The 13,599-nt window shown below is 42.0% G+C and overlaps 1 protein-coding gene across 10 annotated transcripts in view; it reads right to left on the bottom strand.

Annotated features, from left to right (window-relative positions):
- The window catches only part of NLRC5 (NLR family CARD domain containing 5), a 247,515-nt gene that overhangs the window by 103,085 nt on the left and 130,831 nt on the right, over positions 1-13,599 (bottom strand). For all 10 annotated transcript variants that reach the window (XM_056526173.1, XM_056526171.1, XM_056526178.1 and 7 more), the window contains one exon: positions 9,587-9,670. In XM_056526173.1, coding sequence (XP_056382148.1) covers positions 9,587-9,670 — 84 coding nt within the window. The remainder of the gene's footprint in view (positions 1-9,586; positions 9,671-13,599) is intronic.

Raw genomic sequence — 13,599 nt, forward strand, 5'->3', positions numbered from 1 at the left:
GTTCAGTCATTCAGTTTACATTGAAATCTACAGCAGAAAATCCTGCACATCAAATCTGCGCAGAATACTGTACGTGTGAATAGACCATTAAGAAATATAGCAATATGTCCTACAAAATGAAAGGGAAGTGCACCTATGTGGAAGAAAGGCTGTGAAGATCAGCACTGAATAGGCTTTGGAATGTCAAAGGATTAAAATAAGTTATTCATAGCTGATTTTTCCAGAAATAGCTCCACTCTTGTCCTGAGTTTGTTTGTGATATTGCAGCTCAGTTCCTTTGAAATGAATAAAGCTGAGGTATAATACCACACACAACCTGTAAAGTTGTCTGAGGACGGGTGTTGAGTGTTTTGAAACTATGTAAGTTAAAAGAGGTACTCCGGTTGAAATCTTTTAGATTTTTCCAGATCAATTGGTGCCAGAAAGTTAAACAGATTTGTAAATTACATCTATTAAAATATCTTAATCCTTCCAGTACTTATCAGCTGCTGTATAATACAAAGGAAGTTCTTTTCTTTTTTAATTTATTTTCTGTATGTCCACGGTGCTCTCTGCTGACACCTCTGTGCATGTCAGGAATAGTGTTGAGCGGCATAGGCCATATTCGAATTTGCGAATATTCGCGAATATATGGACGAATATTCGTCATATTCGCGAATATTCGCATATTCGTAATAGTCTCGTTTTATTTTCACATATGCGAATATTCATGTGCGCGAAAATTCGCATATACAAAAATCAACATAAGCGAAAATTCGCATATGCGAACATTTGTATATGTAAGTTTCGCATATGCGAAAATTCGCACACCGGTCTCACACAGTAGTATTAGAGCCTTCTTACACCACATAGGCTGGAAGCAGAGAGGGATAATCACTGTGATGTGTACTGTGAAAAAAATAAAAATGAAAAAAAATAAAAATAAACGAATATTCGTAATTACGAATATATAGCGCTATATTCGCGAATATGCGATATTCGCGAATAAAATTCGAATTGCGAATATTCGCGAGCAACACTAGTCAGGAATTGTCCAGAGTAGGAGAGGTTTGCTATGGGGAATTGTTCCTGCTCTGGACCGTTCCTTACATGGACAGAGATGTCAGCAGAGAGCACCGGGGACAGACAGAAAAGAAATTCAAAAAGAAATGAAACTCCTCTGCATAATACAGCAGCCGATAAGTACAGAAAGGATTAAGATTTTTAAATAGAAGTAAATTACAAATCTCACAAAACAGAAGGTTGCAGCAGCACTCTTGGTAAAAAAAAATTGCCACAGCAGCCACATTTGCCACAGCAGCGTGCACCTGTGTATTAATTAGTTGTGCTGGTTATTTTTCTTTTTGCTGTGTAATTTACAAATCTGTTTAACTTTCTGGCACCAGTTGATTTAAAAAATAACATTTCCACCGGAGCAAGTCGCTAATGGCAGAATTAATCAAAGGATTTAGCGTTATTTCCTGGTGCATTTTGCACGAAATTTGGTCAAAAAGTGGTGTACTCCGTTTACACCATATTTTGAAATAGATTCCACTATCATTTTTCTTTGTTTGCACTATGCTCACTTTTTGACGCACAAAGGTGTCACATTTTTTCCCACAGTACAAGTGGTGTAAACAGTTCCGAATTACAACAAAACTGTGGCATGTCTAATTTTTCTTTGTTTTGAAGGAGAATAACCTCCTGTCAATTTTCTGATTCAATAAAATAATTATTATTAAATAAATATTAAATATGAATATTAAATATTACTGATGGAGATATATATATATATATATATATATATATATATATATATATATTGTGGCAGTGTGGCAAGGAAAGGGTGTATTTCCCTTGCTATCTCTGCAGAATGCTCCACCTGTGGCCTGATTAATGAGGTATCAGGAAGGGAAAGTGTGTGTTTAAAAGGAAAAGAAACAGAATAGTTGGGGCTCTTCCTAGGAGACAGCTTGTGGGCTGTAGGGAAGAGACAGAGCCTGCTGAGGAGTACACAGCCCGAGCTATGAGGGGCTCAAAGAAAGTGATAAGAAATGTGAGTAGAAGGTTGCAGGGGACATCTGTTTAACCGGCTGAGGGAAGCTCAGTGGTTGTTAGTCAGGACAAACTGATCTGTTTAGTCAGTGACCAGACGGTCTAGGATTTTGTTTGTTCCTGCTTTTTTGTTTATTTCTTTCTCTGCAACTTGTCTAATAAAACTGGCAAGGTGCCAGATTTGCATTATAAGCGTTTGTTTGCTGGTTTTTTGAGAAGAAACGCATCCTGTGGCGTGGTCCAGGACGATCCCAGAGCTAATCCCCAAGACGGATCGTCACATTTTGGTGGAGGATGCGGGCAAACACGTTGCTATGAGCAACCAGTGGTAGAGTTGCAGTGAAGTTGTTGCCAAGAGAAAATAATCGTGCATGTTGCGAGTGGGTGCTCTTTCTCAAGTAAGGAGACAGGTGGACGGGCCACCTGCAGAGTGCAAATGAAGTTTTGAGACTGTGTATAAAGGCGTTACTAGGGGCAACGGAAAATTTTGTTGGCAAGCGGCTGACATTTCGGCAGAGGACTGTGCTGTGTTTGCAAGGTTTGACGTGTTGCAAGATGGATGTCCTGATAAGTGCTTTGTTGCAGACAGCTGCAGCGCAGGAGGAAGCAAGCTTTGCAGAGTTTGAAAGGATTGCTATGCATGAGGCATGGCCCAAGACACACTGGGGAAACTTGGTGTTTGGATTCATTGGAGGAGATGCCCAAAAAGTTCATTGTGAACTGGATCCAAAGATCTTACGGGACTATGAGAAAGTCAAGACAGAGATCCTGATTCAAGTGGGAGTAAGCCAAGCTGCAAGACTACAGTGTGCACTGCAGCCTAACAGTGATGCTGGGTTTAAGGTTGCAGAGCTACTTAAAGAGCAAGTGGAGCGATGTTCTGCAGCAGAGAAGCTGGTGAGAGGTGTCCAGCGCCAGCCCTTAACTGACTGGACGGCAAGAGATTCTGGTAAGACTGTTCCAGGGATTATGGGGGCCATGTTTAGAGACTATGAGACTGTACATAAAAATGATGGGACTATGCATAAAAAAGCTGAGTCGGAGGGTGGTGTTTCCCTAGTTGACTGTGTGAACAGTGTTCAAGGTGGTACTAACCTATGTCCAGTTGCAAAATCATGTGAGGGTGGGAAACCCCTCATGAAGACTGATGAGACTGTTCACACAGTGCAGATCAGATTGAAAAAATCTGAACAGAAAATGTTGAATGCAGGACTGGGAGAAAATGTAACAAAACACACTTTGCCTGAGTTAGGCCCTAGTGCTATGAACTGTCCTGTAAATTTTGAACATGTGCAATCTGATAATGTTTTTGTTGAAAAACTTATGTTGACGTGTTCAGATGTAATGTGTACTGCTGCCACCTCTGACAGGACAAAAGAAAACCTGTGTGAGCTGGAAATAGAAGGTAAAAAGATGACGGTTTTGTTAGACCCTAGATGTGTAATAAGTCTGGTAAAGTCCAGCAGCAGAAAGCCAGACCCCGCTATAGTGTCTATGCAGGCTGGTATTTGGGGTTATAAAACGGTTAATGTCTGTATTTCTACTCCCTATGGTACTATAGGTCACAAGGTTGCAATAGAGCCCTCCTTGGAGTATGATGTAGTACTGGGGACGGATTTTCAATTTTTTCAGCAATTATGGGAAGACTGTCAGGTGACTAGAGCAGGTACACCTTATAGGCCCACAACACTTGACTTACACCACACACTAGTGGAGAGTTACTCAGCAGAGGCTGAGGACGGGGAGTGTCAGCAGTCACTAGATGTAGGTCAGATAGGGGTCTGCCAGACTGCTGGGGGAGCTGAAGACCAGACCGCGAGTCAAGTCCAAGAGGATCCAGTGACTCAAGTGACAAGTGTGCCTCTGACTAAAACAGAATCTTCAGTGAAACCAGAAACGGATCAGGTACAGGAACATGGGTTCCATCCGCCAGCTGAAGATGAGCCCAAGGGGGGGCTAGAGTTGCGTGGTCATCTGGAAGAGGTGACTGGAAAAGAAGCTACAGAGATGTCTGTGGATAATGCAGAAGTACTGAAGAGAGTACATGTGGAGCTGGGTGCTGCGCTTACTGTCACAGACAGAGTCCTGAGTGAAGGAGATGTGATGTCTGGACCAGAGATGGATCGTGACCAGGAAGGTCGAACCACTGGACCAGATGTTGTTGCAGACCCAGGAGCCCTAGACCTTTCTGCTGGGCAGCAGAGAGACAGTGTTGAAGTGAAAGAGAAGTCTGCCAGTGAGCAGAGAGACAGTCCAGAGAGACTGTCCAGGAACTACCCTGAAGCCCAAGTTGCCAAGACCCTTGAAAAGGGGGAGACTACTCCTAAAGGTGGAAAAGAGTCTGAACGAGTTGGCTTGAAGGAAGAGACAGGCCAAGCACAGGTGACTGTCAGAGGACAAGAGAATCTCACAAGGTCCAGCAGCGAGAGTATGGAGACCGCTGTAAGTAAGAGTATCTCGGAAAAAACGCGCTGGTCTTGGTAAAAAAAGGGAGCAGATCCAGAACCTTGAAGAAACCTTACAGATGGTTTCTGCTAAATTGTCTCAAAAGGAAGAAGTAGTTCATCACCTGACAGAGGAGAAAGAAAAAACACTTACAGACTTGAATAAAGAGCAGGAAGCGACGCTTCAGCTGCAGAAAGATATGGAGCTTCACAAAAGTGAGTTTGCGGCTCTGCAGGAGGAACTGTCCCGCTCCCAGGGTCTTATGACCAGCAAGGAGAGAGAATTGGAGATTCTGGCCAAGCAGATCTCATTCAAGGATGAAGAAGTGAATGTCCTGTGTGGGGCATATCTGGCTCTACAAAGTGATAACAAGGCTAGGTTGGTAGCCATGGAAGAGCTGGAGAAGGAGAAAGTGGTAATGGCTCATAAGGTGCAGAGCCTGGAGGCGCAGAACGAAACGCATATTAAGTCTCGTGCAGCTGCCTTGGATTCACTGGGTACTCAGCTCTCTGAACAAGAGGCTCAGCTAAAAGTCTATGAGCAGAAAGTGTCCAAGATGGCGCAACTGAATAAAGACAATGAGCAGATGAGAGAACAGCTGCTGTCCCTGGAGGATACTGTCAAAAATTTGACAGAATTGCTGGAAAGTGAGAAGAAGAACTCTGCTAAGCTCAAGAGTGAGCAGCAGAAATGTTTAAAGCTGGAAGGGGACATGAAAGAAAGCCGTGACCAAGCTATAGTAGAACTGGCTAACGAGAGGTTAAAAATGTCTCAGATGGAAACTGAGGCCACAGCCGTCCGTGTAAAAGAAAAACTGCTTGTGGGGCAAAAGCTACTGGAGACAGGGATGCTTTCTCTAAAAAAGGCGGAGTCTGAACAATGGACGCAAGAAACAGTAGAGTCTGAAGACCATGAGAAGAAGCCATATGAAAGGTCCTCTAAAGCTGAGACTGAGGTGAAACCATATGGGAAGTCCTCTGAAGCTGCAGAGATATTGACATTGCATGGTGAAAATTCTGAGGCAGAGAAGTTCTCTGAGGTAGAAGTTAAACCAGAGATAACTGCAGAAGCTGCAAGTAAACTCAGTGACACATCTGAAGGTGCAGGTGAAAAATTGGCTAAAGGAGCCAAGAGTTCTCAGCCTAAAAATGAGCCTGTGAAAGTCGGTGTCCCTAAAGAAAGGGCTAATAAGAAAGCAGAGTCCTTAAAAAGAGGTCACTGTGATAGAAGACTGGGTCGTGGTGGAAACCCTGAGAGGCACTGGATTAGAAAACACTGGAAGAAAGTCCGCAGAAGTAGAATTTGGAGAAGAGTCCGTCTCAAGGAGAAGATGGACAGTTGCATTAAAGGGAAGCCTCCTGAAATTGTGGAGGATGACTTAGATGACCTGCAAATGGGTGATACAGGCTCGGTTGGCCACCAGCAAATTTCGTGCAATGGTCATACCAGTGACAGAAGAAGACAATGGCCTAGAGCATCTGCCTTGTCCGCACCTAGTGTCCAGAGCACTGCACAGACCAAGATGAAGAACCTGGTGTTGGAAAGGTGTGACATGAATGGAGCTTTTTACATGGAATTTGTCAAAGGTGACCAAAAGTCTTGTGCTTGGTGGCTGATGAAAGTGCGAATGAAAGAAGGGTGCACCATTGAAGTGGTGCAGATAAAATCTACTGATGAAGGAAGCCAAGTGCCTCAAAACCTGTTGGATGTAGTTGTTCAAGGAAAAGGAAAGGCAGTTGGACTCTGCCTTTTGAATACAAGTGCTCCTTCCCGGTGGTCTGAGCAGAGGGGGGGGGGGGGGATATGTGGCAGTGTGGCAAGGAAAGGGTGTATTTCCCTTGCTATCTCTGCAGAATGCTCCACCTGTGGCCTGATTAATGAGGTATCAGGAAGGGAAAGTGTGTGTTTAAAAGGAAAAGAAACAGAATAGTTGGGGCTCTTCCTAGGAGACAGCTTGTGGGCTGTAGGGAAGAGACAGAGCCTGCTGAGGAGTACACAGCCCGAGCTATGAGGGGCTCAAAGAAAGTGATAAGAAATGTGAGTAGAAGGTTGCAGGGGACATCTGTTTAACCGGCTGAGGGAAGCTCAGCGGTTGTTAGTCAGGACAAGCTGATCTGTTTAGTCAGTGACCAGACTGTCTAGGATTTTGTTTGTTCCTGCTTTTTTGTTTATTTCTTTCTCTGCAACTTGTCTAATAAAACTGGCAAGGTGCCAGATTTGCATTATAAGCGTTTGTTTGCTGTTTTTTTGAGAAGAAACGCATCCTGTGGCGTGGTCCAGGACGATCCCAGAGTTAATCCCCAAGACGGATCGTCACAACATATATATATATATATATATATATATATATAATATAGACCGAAGGTTTATCAAGGGATTTATTCTGACTGCCATATTTGGAGTCGGGAAGGAATTTTTACCTCTAGTATGAGGGGTTTTTTGCTTTCCTCTGAATCAACTCAGTAGGGACTCATTAGGGTTATAGGTTGAACTTGATGGACTCTGGTCTTTTTTTCAACCTTATGAACTATGTAACTATATTATTAAAAGTAGAAAGAGATTGTCCAGCACTGTAAGCACAATGCAAAGTATGGTTTATTGTAAAATCTGACAGCAAACAGCAACAGGGATCATGAAGTGACGCGTTTCAGCGACCTTAGTCGCCTTAGCCGTACTCTTTGAGTACGACTAAGGCGACTAAGGTTGCTGAAACGCGTCACTTCATGATCCCTGTTGCTGTTTGCTGTCAGATTTTACAATAAACCATCCTTTGCATGGTGCTTACAGTGCTGGACAATCTCTTTCTACTTCAACTGTGTACGTGGTGTCCGCACGAGTCCGTGCACGGAGGCGGTGGTGGTGAGCTGAATAACAACCTACTTTGCATATATTATTAAAAGATTCTCTTTTAAGGTCTATCATCTGCTTTATTGTAGCATCTATAAAATGTTAATTGATTTTATCTTTGGTCTGGTCTTTGCTTTATGTACAAATAATAAATACTATTAATAATTTTTAAGCATATGTTTGCAGTTGTGCACTTTTTACCTTGCTTTCTTTTTCCTTTTTCTAAATTTGTTCACCTTCGTCAAAATGCAGTAAAAACTTAAAATTCACAATTTTTTTTATTATCTAAAATGCCTTAAAAACCAGTAGTTAATTTTTTTCTGCTGTTCCACAGTGTTTCTGTAGCAAAATCTGCAACGACAAAATTTTACTACAGTTGTGTTTTGAATTTTTACTTCCCATTCAATGGGAAAAATCTTGTACATATCCACAGTGTATATGTGACACACGAAATGATGACATGCTGCAGATGTCATATCTGCATTGCATGTCAATTTCCATGTGAAGTCTGCAAAGATTATTTCTGGGGCTTGTGAATGCTATTTCTTAAAATGTCATCCACTTCTGCTACTGTACTAGGCTGTGGACTTTCTGTAGACAAATCTGTTGTGGAAAACTACTCTTCTCTATTCTTCCGATAACTTTGCTACGTTCACAGACATGCTAAGGAAGAGGGGACGAATATTTATATAGGGGGGAGGGAGTGGGGTTATCTCCCAAGTGTGCACTGCACATACCATGTTAACACCAAAATTTATATTTCTTGAATGACTACAGCAATTGTTACCAGTTAAGAAGCATTAGAAACAGGGTCAGGCTAGGTTCACACCACGTTTTTGCAATACAGTTCCTGTATCAGGTTTTTGATTTTAAAAAAATGGATTCCTCAAAACCAGACTAAACTGTATCAAAACGTGTGTACACATTTTTATCTGTATATGGATGAAAACCGCATACAGTTTGAAAAATGAAGTCCGGCTGCATCCGTTTTTTAGGAAAAAAACATATACGTTTTTGACTTGTCACTCCATAATAAATAAAGTCAACAACCATATGGTGAAAACCGGATGGAACTGTAAGCACATACGGTTTTGTACGGTTCCCATTGACTCCCATGTTTAAAAAAAAAAATGTATACGGTTTAATACGTTTTTTTACCCGGACCAAAAGCCTTGGTAGGTCACGGTTTTCTGTCCGGAAAAAAAAAGTAAAAAACTTTATGGTTTGAAAAACGGAGACAACCGTATACATTATGGTGCATACAGTTTTCAATGGGAAGTATATGGGCACGGTTTTCTGTACGGTTGCATAATTTTTTTTTTTTATGAGACTGTATGCCGAAACCGTATAGTAAAATCGTGGTGTAAACCTACCCTCACCCACAATATTTACCTTTATAATCATGTTGCTGCGAGTGACCCAGTGCTGTCAGTTTCCATTTAAGACCAATGATTATTTGACTTAAAGGGGTACTCCCGTGGAAAACTTTTTTTTTTTTTTTTTAAATCAACTGGTGCCAGAAAGTTAAACAGATTTGTAAATCACTTCTATAAAAAAAAAAAAAAAAATCTTAATCCTTCCAGTACTTTTTAGGGGCTGTATACTAAAGAGAAATCCAAAAAGAAATGCATTTCCTGTGATGTCCTGACCACAGTGCTCTCTACTGACCTCTGCTGTCCATTTTAGGAACTGGAGAAAATCCCCATAGCAAACATATGCTTCTCTGGACAGTTCCTAAACTGAGCAGCAGAGGTCAGCAGAGATAACTGTGGTCATGACATCACAGGAAATGCATTTCATTTTGGATTTCTTTTTAGTATACAGCTCCTAAAAAGTACTGGAAGGATTAAGATTTTTTTAATAGAAGTGATTTACAAATCTGTTTATTTTACTGGCACCAGTTGATTTAAAAAAAAAAAAAAAAAAAAAAAAGTTTTCCACGGGAGAACCCCTTTAAACATGCACCAGAATTGACAAGAGTGAAACTTTGGAGAAAGTCCTATAAGATGGTTTTTTGGCAGTTATGCCAAAATTGTGCAAAAATCTTTGTGCATTTTCAATATTAAGTCTGGGCCAGAATGTGCTGCTTTTATCTGTTTTGCAGATGGAATGTGCCCATTGAAGTTTATGGAAAGGAATTAAAATGTATCCATATTTTATTAGTATTTTGATTTATTTTGCACCCGTTTTGCTTTTTACAGTACTATGGGCATCCACTGGCACATTGAAGGTAAATGTCTACAAAAAGTGGACCACTTACTTGAGCTTTGTCAAGTGGGGAAGCTGTGGAAAGTGATTCAGAAGGATCTCGATCATTTGGTGGTTCAGTCCATTGTTGGATAAACTGCAGACAGAAATGCATAAAGAAATTAGTGATACCATAATTTGTACTCATTTGACAATATTTTTACAGGGAGTCTCTTAGTAGTTTTGTGCTGAACAAACCTTGGTCTGTATAAAATCCCAACAGGCTTCCTCAGTACCAACAACCACCTAGCTTTACTCTAAAACGCTGCAGCCTTTCAGAGAAAAACTTCCATCCATGGCACCAGAAACGTTTTTAGAAGACCTATTGAATATCATGGGATCCATCTGTTTCCCAGCATGATGGTCAGCACTTCACCAGACAAACTCACGCAGAATGTTGCGCATGTGTGAAACCAGCCTTAGGAATGAACCACACGATCAAAGAAACAGCAAACTAAACCAATAAGCAAGTTTTATATAATGATCTAGATTCACCCTAATTGCTAAAGAACAGCAACTGGTTAGTACTTACAAATCACAAGTTAAAGGAGTAGTCCCATCTAAAAAAAAAAGCTTTTGCGTATAAGGAATAAGCGGTGGCCGTGTCGACCACCACTTTGTACCGTGATCGACACATTTCATTCATACGGAGAGCTGGGGCACTGGGCAGGAGATCACGGAGGGTCCTAGCAGTCAGGGATAAGTCTTTTTAGACTTAATAGCTTCTTAAAAGGGGTACTCCATCACGTAGGCATCTTATCCCCTATCCAATTTCCCTGCTGCACCAAGGATTAATTTAGAGCTTTGGGTGTGGCGCCGGAGGCTTGTGACGTCACTGCCACGCCATGTCCACGCCCCCTCAATGCAAGTCTATGGGAGGGGGTGTGACGAGCCTTTTCCCCCGTATCGCTCCGTGCACCGGATGTCTGGGGTGCCGCAGCCGAGATTGCAGGGGTCCCCAGTGGCGGGAAAAGATGTCTGGGGGCAGAGTACCCCTTTAACCCCTTGAGGACCGAGCCCATTATGACCCTAAGGACGGGAGCATTTTTTGCAAATCTGACCTCTATCACTTTAAGCATTAATAATTCTGGGATGCTTTTACTTATAAATTTGATTACGAGATTGTTTTTTCGTGACATATTCTACTTTATTTTAGTGGTAAATTTTCGCCGATACTTGCATCCTTTCTTGGTGAAAAATTCAAAAATTTCATGAAAAATTTGAAAATTTTGCATTTTTCTAACTTTGAAGCTCTCTGCTTATAAGGAATATGGATATTCCAAATATATTGTATATGTGAATCAATATATAATTTGTTTTGTGTAATATGTAATTGATGAGTTTTTACTTTTGGAAAACATCAGAGGGCTTCAAAGTTCAGCAACAATTTTCCAATTTTTCGCAAAATTTTCTAAATCGGAATTTTTCAGGGACCAGTTCAGGTTTGAAGTGGATTTGAAGGGTCATCTGGTTAGAAATACCCCATAAATGACCCCATTATAAAAACTGCATCCCTCAAAGTATTCAAAATGACATTCAGTAAGTGTGTTAACCCTTTAGGTGTTTCACAGGAATAGCAGCAAAGTGAAGGAGAAAATTCAAAATCTTAATTTTATTACACTGGCATGTTCTTGTAGACCCAGTTTTTGAATTTTTACAAGGGGTAAAAGGAGAAAAATCCTCTCAAAATTTGTAACCCAATTTCTCTTGAGTAAGAAAATACCTCATATGTGTATGTCAAGTGTTCGGCAGGTGCACTAGAGGGCTCAGAAGCGAAGGAGCAACAATGGGAATTAGGAGAGTGAGTTTTTCTGAAATGGTTTTTGGGGGGCATGTCCCATTTAGGAAGCCCCTATGGTGCCAGGACAGCAAAAAAAACCACATCACACACTATTATGGAAACTACACCCCACAAGGAATGTAACAAGGGGTACGGTGAGCCTTAACACCCCACAGGTGTTTGACAACTTTTTGTTAAAGTCGGATGTGTAAATGAAAAAAAATATTTTTCCACTAAAATGCTGGTTTTTCCCCAAATTTTACTTTTTTACAAAGGGTAATAGGAGAAAATGCCCCCCAAAATTTGTAACCCCATTTCTTCTGAGTATGCAAACACCCCATGTTTGGACGTCAAGTGCACTGCGAGCGAACTACAATGCTCAGAAGAGAAGGAGCGCCATTGAGCTTTTAGAGAGATAATTTGTTTGGAATGGAAGTCGGGGGGCCATGTGCATTTACAAAGCCCCCCGTGGTGCCAGAACAGTGGACCCCCCACACGTGACCCCATTTTGGAAACTACACCCCTCACGGAATGTAATAAGGGGTACAGTGAGCATTTACACCCTACTGGCGTTTGACAGATCTTTGGAACAGTGGGCTGTGCAAACAAAAAAAATTACATTTTTAATTTTCACGTACCACTGTTCCAAAAATCTGTCAGACACTTGTGTGGCGTAAATGCTCACTGTACCCCTTGTTACATTCCGTGAGGGGTGTAGTTTCCAAAATGGGATCACATGTGGGTATTTATTTTTTTGGGTTTATGTCAGAACCGCTGTAAAATCAGCCACCCCGGTGCAAATCACCAATTTAGGCCTCAAATGTACATAGTGCGCTCTCACTCCTGAGCCTTGTTGTGCGCCCGCAGAGCACTTTACGACCACATATGGGGTATCTCCGTACTCAGGAGAAATTGCGTTACAAATTTTGGGGGTCTTTTTTTCCTTTTACCTCTTGTGAAAATAAAAAGTAAAGGGCAACACCAGCATGTTAGTGTAAACATTTTTTTTTTTTACACTAACAGGCTGGTGTAGACCCCAACTCTTCCTTTTCATAAGGGGTAAAAGGAGAACAAGGCCCCCAAAATTTGTAGTGCAATTTCTCCCAAGTACGGCGATACCCCATATGTGGCCCTAAACTGTTTCCTTGAAATACGACAGGGCTCCGAAGTGAGAGAGCGCCATGCGCATTTGAGGACTAAATTAGGGATTGCATAGGGGTGGACATAGGGGTATTCTACACCAGTGATTCCCAAACAGGGTGCCTCCAGCTGTTGCTAAACTCCCAGCATGCCTGGACAGTCAGTGGCTGTCCGGAAATGGTGGGAGTTGTTGTTTTGCAACAGCTGGAGGCTCCGTTTTGGAAACACTGCCGTACAATACGTTTTTCATTTTTATTGGGGGGGGGGGGGGGGACAGTGTAAGTGTAGTGTTTTACTCTTTATTAGGTGTTAGTGTAGTGTAGTGTTTTTAGGGTACATTCACACTGGCGGGTTACGGTGAGTTTCCCGCTAGGAGTTTGCGCTGCGGCGAAAAATTTGCCGCAGCTCATACTTGAAGCAGGAAACTTGCTGTAAACCCGCCCGTGTGAATGTACCCTGTACGTTCTCATGGGAGGGGGGAACCTCCAGCTGTTTCAAAACTACAACTCCCAGCATGCACGGTCTGTCAGTACATGTTGGGAGTTGTAGGTTTGCAACAGCTGGAGGCACACTGGTTGGAAAACCTTCAGTTAGGTTCTGTTACCTAACTCAGTATTTTCCAACAAGTGAGCCTCCAGCTGTTGTAAAACTACAACTCCCAGCATGCACGGTCTGTCAGTACATGCTGGGAGTTGTAGTTTTGCAACAGCTGGAGGCACACTGGTTGGAAAACCTTCAGTTAGGTTCTGTTACCTAACCCAGTATTTTCCAACCAGTGTGCCTCCAGCTGTTGCAAAACTACAATTCCCAGCATGTACTGATCACAGAAGGGCATGCTGGGAGATGTAGTTATGCAACAGCTGGAGGTACGCAACTACAACTCCCAGCATGCCGAGACAGCTGTTTTCTGTGTGGGCATGCTGGAATTTGTAGTTTTGCAACATCTGGAGTGCTACAATTTAGAGACCACTGAACAGTGATCTCCAAACTGTGGACCTACAGATGTTGCAAAACTACAACTCCCAGCATGCCCAGACAGCAAACAGCTGTGTGGGCATGCTAGGAGTTGAAGTTTTGCAAGATCTAGAGGGTAGTATAGAGATCAC

Source organism: Hyla sarda, chromosome 6, assembly GCF_029499605.1.
Source record: "Hyla sarda isolate aHylSar1 chromosome 6, aHylSar1.hap1, whole genome shotgun sequence".
Taxonomy (NCBI): domain Eukaryota; kingdom Metazoa; phylum Chordata; class Amphibia; order Anura; family Hylidae; genus Hyla; species Hyla sarda.